Source organism: Anomalospiza imberbis, chromosome 12, assembly GCF_031753505.1.
Source record: "Anomalospiza imberbis isolate Cuckoo-Finch-1a 21T00152 chromosome 12, ASM3175350v1, whole genome shotgun sequence".
Taxonomy (NCBI): Eukaryota; Metazoa; Chordata; class Aves; order Passeriformes; family Viduidae; genus Anomalospiza; species Anomalospiza imberbis.
Genome location: NC_089692.1, coordinates 4,992,225 through 5,011,365, shown reverse-complemented (window position 1 = coordinate 5,011,365; position 19,141 = coordinate 4,992,225). Strand labels below are relative to the sequence as shown.

Below are 19,141 nucleotides of genomic sequence, written 5' to 3'. Positions count from 1 at the left end.
GTCTTGTGTGGAGCAACAGCCACACTGCTGGGAGCTGAGGATGGGCATTTTGGGATGTGAAAGATCTCACTTGGAAAGTCTCCAAATGCAGATATTCTGATAGAAAAGAGGATGGTTTTGAGGCCTTAAAATGGTCCAGAAACTCAGAAAGAACCTTCACCCAAGATGAGTGTGCATGGCAATAATGACAATAAAAGCAAGAGTCTCGAGATGATCCTTCTCCAGACTCCTCCATACTGTCATCCGGTGCCTGGGCTACTCCATGATGAGATATCCCACACAATACAGACACCAAAACCAAAATCTCTGGTATCCATGCAGACAGAACTTAAGAGTTCACCAGCATATGCAGGAGAAGTGGATTTCTCTCCACTTCAAAAGAAGAGACAGAGTGCAGCAGACTTAACTCCTTGTTGGTGAAAAGTCACCAAATGAGATGAAGAAATTTCTGACACCATAAAATGGGATAAAATTAAAACATTGTCCCCCATTCAACATGGGCTGCAACACTTGTGCTTGTGGCACAGACTGATGGTTTGTGTGTGGCTAAAGGTCTCTTGTCAAAAGGCTTCTCCCTTTCGTGTAAGTGTATCCAGTCACTGTGCAGCCACCTCTCCCCTGGAATGCACTGCTGGTGAACCTCACAGCTGTCCAATGTCCAGAGGAAGCAGGGGCTGCTCAGTCAGCAGTGATGGTGTTCTGGTGGTTCTTTTTGTAAAAGCTGGGTTGGCTTTTTTTGCCATTTTGCTTCTTACCTTCTCTATTTTAGGGAATTTGTCTCCCGGGTCTTTCCTGGTGGTACTCTTCCATGAGACAATGAACTTTTGGTCATCCCAGTCAGGAACCTTCCTTTGTGGTAGCTCAAAGTCGATCTTGGTCACCTTACATTTCACAAGGTGCCTCCTGAAGGTGGCTGGGACATCTGATTTCAAAGTCACTGTGATGTCCTTGGCACCGTGAGGATGGAGGTGTCCCACCTAGGGAGAATCAGGGAGTCAAGACCAAACTGGAAGCACTGCCAAGGGTAGGACTGACAGCAAAAGGGACTGATGTGGTGAGCAGCTGTGCCAGGAATCTGCACCTCAGAGGGGATTTATGTGAAGTTTGGTAGACAAAAGTATGAACAGAAGGTGCCACCTCCCATAACATGAAGTCTTTTCTGCAAGGCTGGCAGCCTTGGCCCAGCCAAGCCAGGGACTCCATCTCCTACGTGGCACTGGAATGGGCTACCAGTGGTATGTGAGGACTCCCTGCCAGCTCCTGGGAACACCAGGGCAGGGCTTGAGCAACGGGAAAAGGCAGAGCAGTCCACGCTCACCTTGGGGGAGAACTGGAATGGGGCGTCTGCCTCCCACTCAAAGCGCATGAACTGGTTACGGGTGTGGTTGGTGATGGTGAAGGTCCTGTGGCAGGGCTTCCCGACAGGACAGTTCCCAAACTGGAGGTGATTCACTCTGACAGCTGTTAAGGAGGAGAGCAAGGGATCTCAGCATGCAGGGAGCTCTGCCTGCCCCCTCACGTGCACAGACACCTGCATGTTCAATGCTTCCTTGTTCCAAGCCTTCCTCCCTCTGGGAGGGAGTTCCCCAGGCAGTTCCCCATCCCACCACCTTCAGGAAAACATCCTGACACATCCCTAAGCCAGCGATGTGCAGCACAGCACACACTGCTCTGCATGCATGGCTGCCATGCCCACAGGCCCCCAAGTCCCGTGGGTGACAGCCCAGGCCTGGCTAGGGAGAAGACACACATGATCAGACATTTTCCTCTTCCTTGCTCCACCTTGGCAGCCTCTCCTCTCTTACCATCAATGATGTCTTTCTTCAGACTGCTCTTAGCATTCCTCTCCGTTGTGTCTTCCTCTAGGCCATCGAGGGTGAATTCATCCTTGTGGCCTTCACCCACCAGCTCTACTAGGGTTTTCTTAGAGTCCCCCACGAACAGACGAATCTCCCCTTCCAGACGTTGAGCCAGGGTGGGTTTGAAAATGACATCAAACTCTGTCGATTGCCCGTGATGCAGAAGGAAGAAAGGCTTCTTTGGGGGCTTGCTCTCTGCACAGCAATGGAAATCAGAGTTAAGTGATACAGCTGTACAGAGGAAATATTTCCATAGGATAGATGAGGAATAAGAGGTTGAAACCAGCTGCCTTCTAAGCACAGGTTCTACCCCCAGTGGTTCCAGACCCTCTTCCTGTGTTCACAAGACTGCCACCTCCAGACACAGCACCACTTAAGCAGCTTAACCTCAGGCTGATGCCCAGCCCTCATTCCATCTGCTTCCAGCCAGCTCCAGCCATATGCAAAGCTGAGCCAAAGAGTGCTTTTGGCTTCTGCTGGCTGTCTGTGTGCTCAAGGGCTGTGTCTGTTCAGGCTGGTACCTTCCCACAGGCAGCAAATACCTCAGAGGGTCCACTGAGGTAGTGACAGTCGCCCACAACTCAACCCACCATGTCTAGAAGAACAGAAGAACTTGCTACAACTTGCTAGGAGGAAACACTGCAAGAAAAGCCCCAAGAAAAGCTTGGGGGACAGACAGCCCAAGGAACTACACTGTGCCTAACATCTGGCTGCTGCTTAGAGAAGCCAAGAGCAGGGCACATGTTTTCCCTCTGTGCATGATCACACTTAATGGTTAATGAATTTACCGTTTCCAATAGAGTCCTCTTCCACATCTTCAGTGTGGAATACCTTGAGTGTGGAGGTCCTGCCTTTCAAGAAGAACGCCCCATGCTCATCCTCCAGGCGTAACATAAACTGAGAAAAGGGAACCCAGAGCACAATGACACTGGTGTGAGTACAGGATGGCACAGGGACTGGCACCGCAGTGCTGCTGGTCCCACATGGGAACCCAGCACCTCTCCCACTACAAACAGCACTTAGCACAAAAGTTAAGTCAAACCAGCCTAGAAAAAAGGGTGTTCAGAGGCATCTGGATAGAACTGACACAGAGCCAAACAGGACACAAAGTAATGAGCAGAAGGTAATGAAACCACATCTAAGTCTACTTAAAATGTAGTAAACTGGGATCAAATACAATCTAATGGAACTGGGAAATCACACGTGTCCATGAGAAGAAGAGGTGACCTGAGATACATATATATCAATCAAATACTCCATCACCTTTCTTGTGTTCAACTTAAAGAAGAAAGACTGGATGGAAAATTTCCAGGAACTCCCTTCTTGGAGAACAGATGTCAGTCACTTGCTTAAAATGAATTTCTGACACCTCTTCCCAGGTCTGCCATGGTTTCTGGGACCCTTCCCCTGTGCCACAAGCACTTGTTCCCAAACCAGACCATTCCTTGAGCAGGTCCTCCTCACCTTGACAGGTATGATGCCATTGTTGCGGACGACCAGGGGCAGTGTCTCTGAATCCCCCAGCCGGAGGCTCTTGAAGCACAGAACGGCGTTTCCCCTCTTGCTGAGAGCACTCGGGCACACGACTGTCAGCTGCGGCTCGTGCCCCTTCCCGCTGATGGTGAAGGTCAGGGTTTGGGGTTTAATTTTCACAGAGCTGCAGGAGAGGCACAGACACAATTTCAGCTGGCACTAACCTATTTCTCACTGGGCAAGTGAAGCAGCAAGGGCCAGAGTGTTTTCCCTGCCTGGTGCTTCTATACCCCACAACACAGCCCCCCCACCAGCCTCTTCCCAATCCACTCAGGGCCATTCACAAGAGGAATCTGCTCCAAAGAGCCAGAGCCTTCCACAATAACAGTTAAAAATAATTTCACTTAAATGAATCACGCAGTACAGCAGGTAAATGAAGCACCAGATGAAATATGGCAAATCCCCTGGCTGCAGTGAGATGAGGCTTATGCAACAAGCAAAAGCCCAGCATGAAAGCAAGAAGGCAAAAATACATCATCGTCAGCATCAGTAAAGATCATTTCCAAGAACAGTAAAAAAGCAATTGCTTGTTAGCAGTTAGACTTTCTTGTTCCAATTCAGCCCCTAAAGAGTTGAGGAAGGGCAAGTCAAAGCCCCAGTACACAGGTCCCAGGGCAGAGGAACTAGGCTCCTCTTTCATACCAGCTCCAATCGCTCCAAAACAGCTTAATGAATGCCAGGTAATCACAGAGGATCATCTAATTTTATAGAAACAAAGAGGAAATTGTGACTGCTGACTTGCTGGTACAGAAACTGCTTCATCTAAGCCTTTGTCCTTGGAAACCCCCAGTTCAGCTGCAGCACATCTCAGTAACTTCTGGCTGGCTACCTAATATTTGCCTGTCTTCATAGTTCCTCATACAGGCTAAACCCTCAGCCTAATTTTTCTTTTCTAAGAGTTACTGCCTCCCAGATCATGTCATGCCAAGTACTCTGCCTAAGGCTACTGAAAGCATTAGTGCTAAAAAGAGGTCTATTCCTTCCCAGGGGAGAGACAGCTATCAGTGAGGCCTCCCCCAATATTTCATAGGGTCAGTTACCCTTTTGGGAGGACAAGGGAAGCCTTGAAAGTGCAGTTGTAATTCTGCTCATCTGGTGGGGTGAAAGTCACTGTAGCAATGGCATAGGATGAGCCAGGAATGGACATCTTGACTGGATCCAACTTGAAAATGTTTTTGATAGGGATTTGTTCCTTGGGAGAACACAGAGAGCAGTGTTAGGAGAAAACACCTTTCAACATGACCGTTTTATACATAAATGCATTACTGAGAACAACCCAAGACATGCAGAATTCCACACAACTGTTCCCTGGCTCTGCTGCTCTCCCCTGCAGTTTGACTTGCACTGAGCTAGCCTAGTCTGGGCCACAGGAAGCAATCTGGAAGCATCTGGAGAACAAAGCAGGCTCTCACACAGCCTTTAGAGGGAACTATCACCTTGGCCTCCTGTTCTTACCTCTCCAGGCAGGGGTTTGATGGAGAGGACCACGTCACATGGCAGACTGCTTGCACTGTAGATACTGAAATGAGCTACAGCCTCCTGCCCAACCAGAACCTTGTTGAAGATGAATCTGTTCTCATCTCTGATGAACAGGCCGGTGTCTTTCACCGACTGCAGCTTGTGGCTGAGGTCGGTGCTGCTGCAGATCTGGTATGGCTCGAAGATTAACATGACATCCTCAATGAGTCCTGTGGACACACCAGAGGAATGAGCATAGAGAAGTCTCCCTGATGAGTTTATCTGGACCCTGATGGCCTCTCAGAAGGCTTGATAAGCCCTTTCTGCCTGGGTGACTGCTAAACCCAGCCTTGGGTGGGGGAGCTGGCTGTGAGGATAGAGCTCAGTCAACCTCAGCCTTAGAGAGCATTGTTTTCCTTTTATCCTTCCATGCATCCCTCTCAGCCTGGGAGGGATGAGTCCACTGGTGGACCTGAAGAGGGCTGGAACCTCTGAGGATTTTAAGGTGGGACACCAGGGCTAGCATGCCTCTCTATCCAAGCAGCAAGTTTAGGTGCTGATCAGCAGCAGGTGTGACCAAGGGAACTGTGGGCAGTAGGTACCTGGGAGGCAGGACTCGGCAATCAGGGTTAAGGGAATGCCGAGGGGATTGTCCTCGGGGTCTCTGCCCGGGATGTCAATGTAGAGCTGCTCCTCACATGTCCCCTCCTGCCCTGCGAGGCATTCTACTGTGATCTTCTGCTGGCCCATTGGGCCGATGGAGCCGAAGCAGGGGAACACCGTGAACACGCCAAGATTGAGGTGACCCTGCAGAAAAAGTTCCAGGAGAGGCTGATGGCTAATAGCTGTGCCTTCAGCACCCCAGCAAGGAGTATGTCCTGCCTTGGCTTCCAGCTGGGTCCAAGCACCCAGTCCCAGGGCAGGGAAGGATGACTCCATGGCCCAAAGGCAGCCCCAGGCTGAGAGCAACAAGCCAAGAGGAGCTGCAAGCCTATCCCAAGTGGCAGAGAGAAAGGAGTTTTAGTGTAAAGAATGAAGGTGGTAGCTGTGATCCTTCAATCTCCATAGGTAACACAGGAGAGCAGAAATCACTGTGAGAAACGACGGGACAGAGATAGAGGACTGGGAAGAAGAAAAAGCAATGTTGTCTGAGCTCTGTGGACTGGGAGTACAGTGGGGGATGTTTTTGCTTCTGTGGTGTTCACAGACCTATGCTGGCTCGCAGCTACCAAACACAGGACCTGCTCCCCTCTGTTGACCCCACAACTCCAGGTCAGAGCCAGAGTACAGGACTGGCAGGGGGACTGAGCAGATACTGGATTCCATCCTGCAGACCATGTCCCACCCTGTGGTGATGAGCCCCCAGCCCGGGCACAGCAGCATCTTCTCACATCCCGTGCAGCAGCACTGCTGGGAAGCAGGAGTCACCCACCTGTGTCAAGGAGCTTGATTTCCTTGCTGAGTACTTCATAGCCAATGGAGCAGATTCCCCTTGCTTTGAACTGAGAGGAGAAAGCAGAGGTGTCTGTCATGCTGAACTCCCCTGCCTTTCTCTGAGGCCACATCTGGCCTTCCTCCTTACAGAGGAAAGCTTTGTGCTCCTGATGGCTCCCAGAGAGCAGCCTGCAGCTCCCATTGCTGGACTGAGCAGCTCTATCGCCAGCTTCATACTACACATGCAGATACCGAGGCCTTTTTCTGCCCCCTCTCCCCAGGCCAGGGTTTCAAATGGACAATAGCCCAGGACTCCTGGCTGCCTGCCACATACCAGCCGTGGGGTGGTGCCTCTTCAGACAGGAAGGGTGGTGCAGGGCTTCTCCTACCTTTTGCTTTCCAATGCAGATGCATCCTTGGGTGCTTGGCGGATGCAGAATTTGAAGTTGAGCTTGCCTTTGTTCTTCAGCACAACAGTCTGGGTCTTCTTGGTGCCCTTGAACATGGCTCCGAAGTTGATGGGCGAGGCAGGCTCAATGCTGTACTTGCTGTACACAGCTTTTGCTGACATCCTCACTGGGATGTTGGCAACAACCTGGCCTCCTTCACCTGAGCTGGCATCTATCACCTGTGTCCACAGGAAGGGTGGTAAACAAAGCAAAGAGGCCAGCCTCTAGCCCAGTCCCCAGCCTCCACCCCAGGCCTCCAGTTTACCCCTCCCTGTTCAAGCACCTCCTCCAGAGTCAGATTCTCAGCTGCACTTAGGAAGCCTCCCAAATGGTTTTGAAAGCCTTTGTTTGTGTACATAGGAGAGAGGATTCTCCAGTTAAAGCCCTCCTTCCGTTAGACACCTATCCTGTGTATGCTCCCAGAACACCGTGTCATAACACAGCCTGGCCCAGGCAGCTCACCTGGCAGTACAGGATGGGCTTGTTCTTGAGGAGGATTTCACTTGTGGGGTGGAAGAGTATCTCAATATTCACACCACGCTGGGAGGCAGACAGCACGCCTGACTGAGGCTCAACAGTGAAGTAGGATGCCACGTTTTGCATCCTCGGACCTGCACCCTTCAGCGTGAAACTGGGGAGAAAGAGAAGGAATGGAGATCTCTGCAGTTAAAAATATAGGGGCCACCAGCACAGCCAGGACTTTGTATAGGACCAGAAAAAAAGGGAGAATCCAGCTCTGCTCAGGGAATCCTGGATCTCGACAGAGAGTTCAGACAATCTCACAATGTTACTGCAAGAAACCTTGACACTGAAGTTTTTCATTCACTTCTTTACAGAGTCTCAGAAAGACAAAGGAGGTGACCATCAAAGAAAGTCAGTGAATCTCAGCATTTCAGTGGCTGAAATTTCTGGGGTTCTCTTTTGGGTTCCTGCTGAGCTGTGAAGAACTGCTGGTTTGGGGCTGGATTCTCTAGTAGAATAATTGAGATTAGAGAGCCCAGGGTTTGTATTTACCATGAGGTAGCCAGCATGGAAACAGGTTCTAGCCACTGACAGGGAGAATGCAGGCCTGGGAACCCAAGGAAATGCTCACTACCAGGCAGCTGGACTCACCTGTACTCAATGTTGTACACCCCTTTGTTCTTTAGACTCAGGACTTTCTTCACATTATCCAGGACATTAATGGTTCCAAATTCCAAGCTTCCATCTGGACCTGCAGATAACCCACAGAGTGAGGTCAAACACGGTATTTGTGAGCTGCTGCAGAATACAACAGGTCACAAGCTACATGGAGGTCTCGATGCAAAACCCTTTCCAGCAAGTTTCCATTCTTGAAAGTGTTTTCCAGCTACTTGTCTGCCCTTTCTTCTCACTCAAAATATCTGCAGGCTTAGTAGCTAATGAGCTCGGCTCCCATTTCCTCACTTCCAAGCACAAATCCAATTACTTTATGTGCTGTGCTGAGCCTGTGGGGGTTGCCAACTGCCTGTTCACATCACTGTTGTTTCAAAGCCCCCAAATCCAATCTGCACATGGAGCTGCACACTTCAAAGTTCAGAGGGGAGAGACTTAAGGCTGTCAGTTCCCTGACAATGCTTTATTTCATGCAGGTTGCAGGGTACGTGCTTTATGTATCCATGCCATCCTTGTATCCCATCCCATCCCATCCCAAGTGCTTTGGTTGCCCACCTCCCAAGGTAATGCAGTGCACCTGGACTGCTTTGTTTGGGAGGCATCCACTGACCTTCAGGCATATCGAGGCTCAGAGAAACGTCATAGACCTCTGCAGAGATTTTGATGTTTTCAGCCTGAACAATCCCCAGGATGTTTTCTGTATCTGAAACCTGAGGCAGCAAGAAACAAACACTGTTCAGAATATTCTTTTGGTAGGCAGCCTGAAAGTCCTTGTCTCTGCTGGCTGCTTCCCCTGTGGCCTCCCTGGCTTCACAAGCGTTGGAGGACTCCCAAGCTTTGCTAACCTGTTCCTCTCATGGGCTGCCCCAGTGGGATTCTACTGCAGTTAAAAACCCTATCAGCCCAACTCTGCACTCCTACAGCAGGGAATGCTGCTGCTAAAGCATCCTTGGGAGGCACAGGGGTGTGAGAACAACCACAAGAAGTGTGAGGTGTCTCGGAGCAGGTGGCATCGACAACCCTCTCCAATCACCTAGCACCCTCTCTGAAATGCAGCCCCTAAACCATGGGGAACAAAATCCCACAGGGAGAGTTTGTTGCACTGTGCAAGAGCTTCAGACAAAGTCCAGGAGGAATGTAGAGAACACAGGGAGAGTTTGTTGCACTGTGCAAGAGCTTCAGACAAAGTCCAGGAGGAATGTAGAGAACACACTGCAGTCTGTACAACCACACAACAACCTTCAACCATTCACAGGGACAAGGTGGTTGTGGTACAGGCTCAGGATGCAGCGTCTGGTTATCTGGGGGGATGTGGATGCACTGCACGTTCTGGCAAACGCTGTGTAGAGGCAGAAGTTGGGGTCACAGCACCCTTGTGTCTGTCAGGTGCAGCTCTTCCTGACCCTGTCCCTAGGAGCACACGGCTGCTCACTGTGCCCTGCTCTGCCAGGCAGGGCACAGCCCCTCTCACCTCTAGTCGGAGGGTCTTCTTAATGCTGCCAGTCTGCCCGGCCTTGAAACGCACTGTCACTTCAAACTCTGAGCGGGGATCAATGGTGCCTTTATCTTGGGATAAGGAGAAGTACTCAACAAGGTCATCCAGCCCACTGAGCTGCCAGGCCATGGGCAGCAGGGTGTTGTTTCTCAGGACCAAGGTCCTGCTGTCAGTCCTGCAGAGACAGGAAGGCACTTGGCATCAGCTGCTGGATGCTCACACCAGTCTCGCCACTGAATGCAACTTGGAGCAGCTCCATCCGTGCCCTGGAAACCAGAGTCAAACGTTTTCTCTTTGTCACAAGTTTTGGTGTGCTTGTGGGATCACTGACCTGTACAGAAGCAGCTTGTCAAAAGACAGCTCCAGGGGGCTGACGTCCAGCTTCACGTGGACCCCGTGGCAGCACAGGCTGAAGACCACTGGGTCCGGGTTCTTCCCAATGCAGCAGATGAGTTTGTCTTCCAGGAAGCCAGGGGAAGTGGGGTATGCCCAAATGGTCAGCTCCTGGACCCAGCCCCACAGGAAGAAATCAAAGAGCTCAGTGTGTGAGCAGGAGGAGCAGCCCCTGGGCACTTCTACGGTGCCTGCCCTGCCTGCCCTTCTCCTACCTGCTTCTCCTTTGGTTTCAGTGTCATGCTGGGAGGGTCCAAAAGGAACGTCTCTGCTCCCCCAGCATTCTCAAAGGAGAACTGGACCTCTACATCCATGCGGGAGTTGTTGAGGATGGTTATATTCTCCAAGTTGCTAGGACAGTTCTGGGCCTTGTACCTGTCCACAAAAGGGGAAAAGGCTGCAGAGCAGACTGTTGCCTTTGCCACACACCGAGGAGAGCACTGTGTGCACCTGAGGAAGCAGTGCTGGAAGACCCTGCCCTAACAAACAAGTGAGGGAAATGGATCCCAGCCAGGGGCATGGGCGTGTGCTCATCCTTGCTTTACTCTGATGCCTTCCCCTGGACTTGGTGCCTCCAGCCCAGAAGCCTGATGATGCTCAGGCCACTTCAAGAGTTTTTAATACAAGGTAAATTCAAAGGTGCCTAGAAAAATAACAGTACACTAGGCACATGAGTTCTTTTCCCTTCTCCCTTGGGGTGCCTTTCCTGCAGGGTATAAAGAAAGGCTTTTGGAAAAAGAGTTTAACTAATCTCTTTCATAAAAGTCATGAAACTGCTTTGGATTTCATGGGTTAGCTCAAAGTCTGAGAAAGAAATATAAAGCATCAATTCCCAAGAGGAATGCAAAAAGATAACAAATGACCCTTCTCTCAGGTGTGGAAATGACTTTGGAGTGAAAGGGTTAAAGAGGCAAACAGAAATCCCAGACCATCCATCAACCTGGCTAAAGATTGTCTGTTTTTTTAAACTCTTTCAATTTCATTTCCTTGGGGTGTCAAAGTAGACCTAGCCCTCCAGAGCTCCCATGGAGACAAGAACTTAATGTTAAATGTTACTTTTTTTTTAAAGTGACAGTAAAAGTAGAAGTACACAATAGCTTCAATGGCAATGTGTTTAGGCAGACTTTATCCAGCAGTGAGGATGCAATGTCATTACAGGAAAATTTAATTCCTGCTGTATGTCCCCCCTGACACCCACTGGCAGGTCAACCATAAAATCTTATTAATAATTACAGATTAATGAAAGGTTTACAAAACTATCTACAGAATAATTGCTCGATCAGGCTACCTGCAGAGCTCAAAGCACTTGAAAAACCACCATAAAGTTCATTTCCTACTGGTTGAAGCTGACATGTGGGGGAACACAGGAGTTGTCCCCCAAGTCACCTTTGGACTGGCAGCAGCATGCGGCTCTGGCCACCAAGGCACCCACTGGGCAGGCAGAGCAGTTTCTCCAAGGCTCATTTGCCTCTTACCTGCTCAAGTTCACACATCTGTGGTCCTTCAAACCCATGAGTCTCCCAGGACTCTGCCGGGGACTGCCCTGGGTTGTGCCACCAGGACAGCCTGTCTCTCCAGGCGTGCCCACAAAAGTACAAGGCCCAGCAGGGAGCACATACCAGTTTCTTGATTTCCCACACAGCAGCGGTCCAAAGTGGAATTGCTTTGTGCTCTCAACATATTCCTTGAAGATGATTTCATCTTCCTCCATGGTCTCCCTCCACTGTGGAAACACCACCCTGGGCAGAGAAAGTGGGGAAGGAGGAGCTATGAGATGCTCCGAGTAGGAAATGTAGTCAGAAAGCCATAACCCTTCTTGGTGGCTGAGGAGCCATCTGCCTTCCCAGCTCCCAGCACAGGAGGAGGTGCTGGGTGACCTCAGGCAGCGCGATCTGCCCAGGCCAGAAGCCCCAAGGGGCAGCCCTGGCTGTGGTTCAGGAGCAGCTGTGGTGTGGGAGGCTGCCAGGGGCCAGCCTTACCGTGGGTCCTGGCTGATGCTGGGGTACAGGCCGGTGCCACTGCAGGGCAGCTCGTACTGGCGCTTTGACTGCACGAGCTCAAACCTCAGTGTCTGCTCAAACTTCCCTGGCTTTTTGGCGGAGAAGTGGACCTTCAGTTCCACCTCACCGTGGGCAGGCACTATCCACCGGTACCGTTTCAGCCTGGCAATTAGAGAGGAGGCTTCAGACGTTGCTGAGGAGCAAACGAAAGGAGGGTGCACTCACCATCCCATGGAGGCACTGGCACAGGGTCGCTGTGGAGCTGGGGACGATGGACCTTGTTTGGCAAGAGGGCAAGAGGACCACGAAGCAGATTCATCACCTCCTCCCATGCAGCTCACCTGAGGAATTCTGTGGGGACTGAGGCACTTTCCAGTGTACTTTTGGATCTTGCTGCAGAGGAATCCCGGGGACATTCCGTTCTCTGCGTGGAGATCTGCTTCTGCTTTGCAGAGCTGTCTCTGCTGGCTATTATACCCGTCTTTGGTTGGCCCTCGGCAGAACTGCCCTTCACATCTGGGGCCTTGGCCTAAGGGGAGAGAGAAAAGGGAGGGAAAGGTGAGCCCTGAGACATCCCTATCCTGGAAAGCAAAACGGGGGTTTGTTCACCAACGGAAAAGAGAATAAATAAGTAAGTCCACCCGCCCATGGACTTGGTCTTCCGTATTGGTGTTTGTTTTGCCTAGGACACTCCCTCTCACTCAGACCCTCTCCTCAAAGGAAGTTGATGGTTTTAAGTGATTCTTTTCCCATCTCGTCTTACAGAACTGCTCTGTCTCCAGCAGAGCTGCCTCTTTTGTCCCATCCCTGACAGAAAGGAGACCTGCAGACCCAGGGCCCCATCACATCTTCACTACCTCTCCACCATGATCCTTTTCCATCCAACCTGTCCCCCATGTCCCCATGTAGCCTGATCCCTGCCCTGGCACAGCTAGAGCACCCACCAGGCTGTCTTCCACAGCAGCACCTCCCGGTGCCACAATGGTGAAGGGCTCCATGCGCTCTGCAGAGCCCAGCCGCTCCTCTGGGTACTCGACTATGGAGAGCACAGCAGCAGGGGGAAGGGGAGGCCCGTCGGGATGCAGTCCCACATGTTTCAGCATCTAAAACAGAAGAGAAAACCCTGCTTATACTTCTGTCACCTTCATCCTCACAACTCCTTCTTTAAGGGCACTGAGCTTTTGACAACGGGGTTTTTAATTTACATGAAGTACAAGTGCTTTGTTATGCCCAGTGGGGTGAGCAAGCTCCAGAGCAGAGTCAAGAGCTACAAGCAGGACTGGGAGAGAAACCTCTCCCAAGTGACTCAGCTGAAGAAAACAATGACTATGAGCTGCCCTGTCCTAGGGCCATTTATGATTTCCAGGCTGGGAAGCTCTGAACAGATGGGACACTTGTACACAGAGCACTCCCACTTCCTGTCCATCTGAGGGGTGGTGATAACTTCCCCATCCACACAGATGATACGGAGTCATCGTGGAACATCATCAGGGACCTGGACAAGGCTCTGTGCCATTATCACACAATGCTCCAGGGCCCAAGACCATGACAAGCTCAAGATCTGAGCCTCGCAGGGTGTTACCTCATCTTCCGTTGGCAGCTTCCCATCCCTCAGGATCTCCCCGATCATGGCCTTCGGATCTGAGACCTGGATGTCCAGGCACGGCACCCCGACATGCTCGTGTCTGACTGCCCCCTCTGCAACTTCACTTTGCATCTCCAGCTGAGATGACTGAAGACTCGTTTGGTCTCCATTTTTTTGTTCAGGCTTCTCCACATTCTCCTGTGGCTTATTGGTCTTCTGACCTTTGTTTTCAGCTGAAAAGTGGGACTTGTTTCCCTTCTGGATCACAGGTAACTGCACGGTACCCTGAACCCTGTCCCAGCAGGAGAAGAGCTCTGCAACGTTCTGCTGTGATGATTCATAGATCTGAAACCTCAGGATCAAGTTCTCCATCTCAGATAGGTCCTCTGGGATTTTGGTTTCCCCCATCTCTGAAGCTTTGGGTTCCCCCTTCTTAGGGGCTTTGGTTTCCCCGTTCTCAGGGGCTTTGGTTTCCCCGTTCTCAGGGGCTTTGGTTTCCCCGTTCTCAGGGGCTTTGGTTTCCCCATTCTCAGGGGCTTTGGTTTCCCCATTCTCAGGGGCTTTGGGTTCCCCATTCTCAGGGGCTTTGGGTTCCCCATTCTCAGGGGCCTTGGGTTCCCCATTCTCAGGGGCTTTGGTTTCCCCGTTCTCTGGGGCTTTGGTTTCCCCGTTCTCTGGGGCTTTGGGTTCCCCCTTCATTGGGGCCTTTGGTTCCCCCATCTCTGGGGCTTTGGTTTCCCAATTCTTTGGGTCTTTGGTTTCCTTCTTCTCTGGGACTTTGGTTTCCCCCATCTCTGGGGCTTTGGATTCCCCATTCTTTGGAGCTTTGGATTCCCCATTCTTTGGAGCTTTGGGGTTCCCCTTCTCTGGGGCTTTGGTTTCCCCCTTCTCAGGGATTATGATTTTGCTCATCTTTGGGGCTTTGTATTTCCACTTCTCTGGGATTTTGGCTCTCTTCATCTCTAGGATTTTGGTTTCATTATTCTCTGGGACTTTGGTTTCCTCCCCCTCTGGGGATCTGGTTTCCTTCCTCTCTGGGGATTTGGTTTCCTTCCTCTCTGGGATTTTGCTTTCCTTCTTCTCTGGGGGTTTGGTTTTCCCCTTCTCTGGTTTTGGAGGTTGCTTCCCCACAGAGACACCCTTCTTTTCCTTCTTCTGCTTCTCTTCCTCCTTCTGCCTCTCTTCTTCCTTCTGCCTCTCTTCCTCCTCTAAGGCTTTTGCCTCCTCCTCAAGCTTTTGAGCCAGCTGCTTCATTTTCCTTCAGCAAATAAAACAGAAAACATCACTGAGAGTCACCACCAGAAACTTGGGCTCACTAGTCCTGACTGGCCCTGCACTTCATTCCTTGACCCTGAGGCCAGGCAGAACTGTGAGACCATTTCCCTGAATTTTCCTCAACCCACAGAGGTTGGGAACATCCCAAGTGAGGGGATTGGTGGAAGGGGACCTCCAGGACCAGCCAAACCTAAGCCTTGCCATCATAAGGTCTTGACTGTGCAACCTCCCTCTTAAGGCACAGCCAGACACCTCCAGCCCACTGCCAAAGGCTGATCCACCAGCTCTCTGTGCTGATGCCTGAAAGTGCCCTTTGTCTCTTGATTTCCCAGTTTAAAGCAGATCACAAATTGCTAAGATCTGCTTATCTCTCCTACAATTCTTTCTCAGCTCATTCAGCCCTCTTCTCCCTGGGCATAGCCTGCTCCTTAATGAGAATAATCCTATCAGTCAGAAAGCAAAGGCTGCAGGAACTCCTCTCCTGCAAGACAGGCTCTTGTCAGCCAGATTTCCTGCTGGAACCAGCTGTGACCAAGCAAACTAGTGCTGTCTGCCATGGAAGCTATTTGAAGCAGCCTAGTCCATCTCCTTCCCATGAAACCAACTTCAGCCTGGGCTGAAGGAAGTCCTGATACACAGGCTTGCTTTAGGCAGCCTCCACTCCCAGCTCCACACTTTGCCTGAGCTGGGCTGCCTTGCTGGAGCAGAGCTTCTCCTGTGCTTGCCTACTGCTGCAGCTGAAGGGGAGCCTAAAGGACATGAGCTTTTATGGGTGGTGTCCCACCATAAGGAGAACCCTGGCAGCTCAGCATTGCAAGGACTTCATCTGTGGCAGGACCAGGACCCAAACCAAGGTTTGGTCTGTGCCCCACACCTGCCCATACCACAATCCCACTGTTCTGGTGAAGGGAGATGATGAAGAAGGTGCAAACCAACATCATGGACTTAAAGACACTTCTACAGGCAGTGCCAAGGCAAGCCCAGAGCCCAGCTCCCTGCAGGCAGCATCTAAGCCAGGAGGGCTCAGCACTAAAATAGAGAAGAAGGAACTTCTTCTCAACAGAAGAAGGTCCTTCTTCTCTTGGGAGCCAGGGAGCTAAGAGTGGCCATCCCTGTGTTGCTTCTGGCCTTTGCTATCCAACACCTCTGAGCTCAGAGTCCTTAGAGCAGGGAAGCCCTCCAGGGACAATAACCCCTGGAAGAGCAGTAACCCGTGGAAGGCTTTCTCACCTCTCCCTCCGTATGCGCTTCTTTTCCAGTAATATTTTATCCACTTCTGCTTTTTTCTCCTCAGGGAGGGCGTCATACTCATCCTCGTCCATTTGCAAGACACGTTCTATGTTCTTCTCAATAGCTTTTTCCCGCTGCAGTTCTTTATCACAAACCAGAGGAGAAACCATCAGTGCAAGCAGGGCTGGGTGCTCTGGGTCAGCTGCAAGGATTCACAGCTTTTCCTGACCCAGCCTATCATACCAGGAGATATTGGGGAGCTCATATTCCTGCTCCAAAATTCAGACAATCCCCCAAAACTATGGTCAGGCAGTGGGGTCCTGGGCTTTGCCTGACTTAAGTGCAACAAGGCTGAGGAGAGTTGTTTGTCACTGAGCTACAGTAGCTTGCACTTGTGCCCAAGCTTTAATGTTAGAGATTAAGATGAGTCTTAAAACCTCCGGTCTCCTGCAACTCTGAGATGAGTGCTGGTTACACTGAGGCAGAAGGTAAACAGATTAATAAAAACATTTCTTACAAGCTCTGCTGCAGACCCAGATACACAGAAATAAGGTTGAGGGCTTGAGAGAGAAGATTTGAGAGGGATGGAGATATCTCACCTTCCTCCTCTCTTTCAGCTTCCTTCCTCTTTCTTTCAGCTTCATCCTTGGCTTTCCAAGAAGCATAATCCTGATTCAGGTTCACCGTGTAGATATGACGACGATTTTTGACAGCTTTTAGTACACAAAGCAGAGAAGATTCCAGGCTGCTTGCAAAGAGGCTTTCCAAGCCATCAAAGACCACTCCCTTGTAGCAGTCTTTACACTGTGAATAAAGGGAAGAGTAAGTCAGCCACTGCACGTAGGGGGCTTGCAGCTGCACTGTAAACCCAGATGACACCAGCTATCCTTGTTCCAGGTGCAGTAGCTAAGAGCAGCTTGGATCTGTCCTTAGGCTCTGCCAACTAAGGGCAGCTGCAGCTTCCCCCAGGGCTCCTGCACACAGTCCAGGATCCTCCAGCAGCATGCACAGACCTCCTCCTCCTCCTCTCCGGGTTGTACCCCAGTGCTGTCTCTCCAAAGCAGGAATGTCTCCTTTTCCCCCAACCCACACACCTTCAGCCTCTCACAGAGGATGTCCACCAGCAGGTCCTCGGGCAGCACACAGCTCAAGCAGTTCAGCTCTTCCCCATGACTGCTGATGATGTTCAGCTGCTGCGGCGCAGGAGCAGTGAAAACTGTGAACTGCAATGTGAACCATTGTAAGGAAAAGAAACCACGGTGCAAAGCCCTGAACAACTCCCACTGCTGGGCTTGGAGCTGGGGTTCCTCCCTGGTGGAACCTAGAACAGCCCTGCAGTGCAGGCTGGGGGCTCCAGGGGATGGTCCTGGAGGGCCCATCCCTTGGCCAGCAGACACCCAAGCTTGCAAGCCCCCAGTGCAGCCTCCCAGCACTTTGCTCACTGCCTGCAGCCACACTAGCCAGGACTGCACTTTGCCAGCAAACCACTGAGAACCAGTGGAGCTGTCTGCCAGAGCACATTCCCAGCCCAAGTCACGGCACTATGGACCCACATACCAGGCCCTGGCTGGCACAGAGCCTCCACTGTAAGCAGCCCCTGCCCATCTCAAAGACAATGCAAAGGTCCCAGGCATCAACCAGGGCAGATCATGTTTACCTTGGTGTCCTTTTTGTCGAGTTTGCCGGCTGGCTCCTTCTTCTTTTGTGCTGAAGGGGTATTGTGTTTGGCATCCTTCTTGTTGTTTTTTTCCCCAGAGGCTTGTTTATTCTTGGTCTGAGACTTTTTACCTGCACAGGGGACAGATGGTTCAGAGGAGCTTTGAAAAGCAGCAGGTATCTTTCACTGCAATGGGCACAACCTTGGGAAGGAACATGACACTTTTTTCCCCAGTCTGCTGGGCACTGGGAGCACTGTTTCCCAGAAGCAGCTCCTTCCCTTCTTCTCTTAGCAGCATGGTAAAGCACACCATCCCATACATGATTTTAAAGTCAGCACTGTGTCCCTCCTAACAACTGTGCACGCAGGTGACGCTGCTCGCACAGCAGTTCCCCTGAGGATCAAGCCAAAGATTTGTCCTCCAGGAGCACTGTTTCCATCAAGTGCACCCATCCTGCATTCTCATGTGGAGGCCTGCAGCCCTGCCCCACTTGCATCACCCGTCTCCACTGAAGCTAAATCCTCCTGTGGGAAAAGCCCAGCTGGGACCCAGACTCTTCTCCCTTCCACCAGCTCCCAACCCAGCCAGGTTCAAAACTGAGCAATACAAAACTTCCCCCTGCACCGAGCCAGGTCTGGCCTCACCCTGCGGAGCTCAGGGTACCAACTGCCCAGGAAGTTTCATAAAAGTCTCCAGTCTCACATAGAGAACAGCCTAACATGCAGCAGCTGTGTAACCTGACAGTGGGCATAGGTAAATCTCTGGAGGAAAGAGCTCATCTGGAGCATGTCTCTCATTGGAAATTCATCTGGGAGGCTGTCCTTCCCTTCCTCTCGTTTGCGAGGTTACACTCCTAGGCAGTCCTCTTGTGCTTAATGAGCCACTTCAGAAGGCTTTTTCCTTGTTCATGAGGAGCAAGCTCAATTCAGCTTTGAGGAAATATAAAATATTTGGGAAAGAGACAGGTGTGCTTCACCACCCCTAGAAAAACGAACATGTGCCCAGAATGGCAGCAAAGGGGGCTATACAAGAACCTCTGACTGAGTTCTTAAAATTGATTTCCTTTTTTTTTTAAGACAAGCCAGAAATGCACTTCAGCCATGTTCCCTAAGAGACCCAAGGACTGAAAAACTGCTGCTCTGAGTAAGCAGAAGTGGACAGTCATGGTGGGTTTCTCAAGCACTGGCTCTGGGTCCTTACCAGCATTACCTTTTGGCTCCACGGAAGCCTTGGTGCAGAGCTCCCGGGCACAGAGCCCTGCTGGGCTCCCATCGTTGGCCATGGCCTCTTTCACCACGGTGTCAATGGACACGTAAGCAGCGTCATAATACTGACACAGGCCTGCTGCTATCTCTGTCTTTCCTGAGAGAGAGAGGAGGATGCTTGGTGACACTGGCACAGGAGGCATTGCAGGGACAGGCCCTGGAAAAATCTCCAACAAGATTTCAAAGTTAAAAGGGCAGTGGGAAAGCAAGTGTCCCTCCAGGGGAGGGCATGAGGGAGACAGCTGCAGCGTGGGTACCAGCTCTGAATTCTAAAGCCAAGAGGATCATCTCCATGTCCTGTTCAGCTGAGGACTTTGCCTTAAGCACCATGGCCCACCAAGATGCATTCCTCCTGCTTGCCCCTCTCCCTGCA

General features: G+C 51.1%; 2 protein-coding genes across 2 annotated transcripts in view; one reads left to right on the top strand and one right to left on the bottom strand.

Annotated features, from left to right (window-relative positions):
* Positions 1 to 19,141, top strand: part of PDCD5 (programmed cell death 5) — a 279,491-nt gene that overhangs the window by 188,536 nt on the left and 71,814 nt on the right. The window lies entirely within an intron of this gene.
* Positions 1 to 19,141, bottom strand: part of LOC137481157 (hydrocephalus-inducing protein homolog) — a 67,652-nt gene that overhangs the window by 2,841 nt on the left and 45,670 nt on the right. Inside the window, exons 35-61 of the mRNA XM_068202676.1 lie at positions 18,704 to 18,865; positions 18,148 to 18,169; positions 17,503 to 17,662; positions 16,940 to 17,068; positions 16,445 to 16,649; positions 15,846 to 15,987; positions 13,338 to 14,598; positions 12,700 to 12,858; positions 12,097 to 12,284; positions 11,735 to 11,917; positions 11,375 to 11,494; positions 9,971 to 10,130; positions 9,694 to 9,866; positions 9,339 to 9,537; positions 8,478 to 8,577; positions 7,847 to 7,946; positions 7,196 to 7,364; positions 6,674 to 6,912; positions 6,283 to 6,352; positions 5,453 to 5,657; positions 4,848 to 5,080; positions 4,433 to 4,584; positions 3,324 to 3,516; positions 2,648 to 2,756; positions 1,806 to 2,090; positions 1,319 to 1,461; positions 756 to 977 (exon numbers count right to left, since the gene is read on the bottom strand). Coding sequence (XP_068058777.1) covers positions 756 to 977; positions 1,319 to 1,461; positions 1,806 to 2,090; positions 2,648 to 2,756; positions 3,324 to 3,516; positions 4,433 to 4,584; positions 4,848 to 5,080; positions 5,453 to 5,657; positions 6,283 to 6,352; positions 6,674 to 6,912; positions 7,196 to 7,364; positions 7,847 to 7,946; positions 8,478 to 8,577; positions 9,339 to 9,537; positions 9,694 to 9,866; positions 9,971 to 10,130; positions 11,375 to 11,494; positions 11,735 to 11,917; positions 12,097 to 12,284; positions 12,700 to 12,858; positions 13,338 to 14,598; positions 15,846 to 15,987; positions 16,445 to 16,649; positions 16,940 to 17,068; positions 17,503 to 17,662; positions 18,148 to 18,169; positions 18,704 to 18,865 — 5,483 coding nt within the window. The remainder of the gene's footprint in view (positions 1 to 755; positions 978 to 1,318; positions 1,462 to 1,805; positions 2,091 to 2,647; positions 2,757 to 3,323; positions 3,517 to 4,432; positions 4,585 to 4,847; positions 5,081 to 5,452; positions 5,658 to 6,282; positions 6,353 to 6,673; positions 6,913 to 7,195; positions 7,365 to 7,846; positions 7,947 to 8,477; positions 8,578 to 9,338; positions 9,538 to 9,693; positions 9,867 to 9,970; positions 10,131 to 11,374; positions 11,495 to 11,734; positions 11,918 to 12,096; positions 12,285 to 12,699; positions 12,859 to 13,337; positions 14,599 to 15,845; positions 15,988 to 16,444; positions 16,650 to 16,939; positions 17,069 to 17,502; positions 17,663 to 18,147; positions 18,170 to 18,703; positions 18,866 to 19,141) is intronic.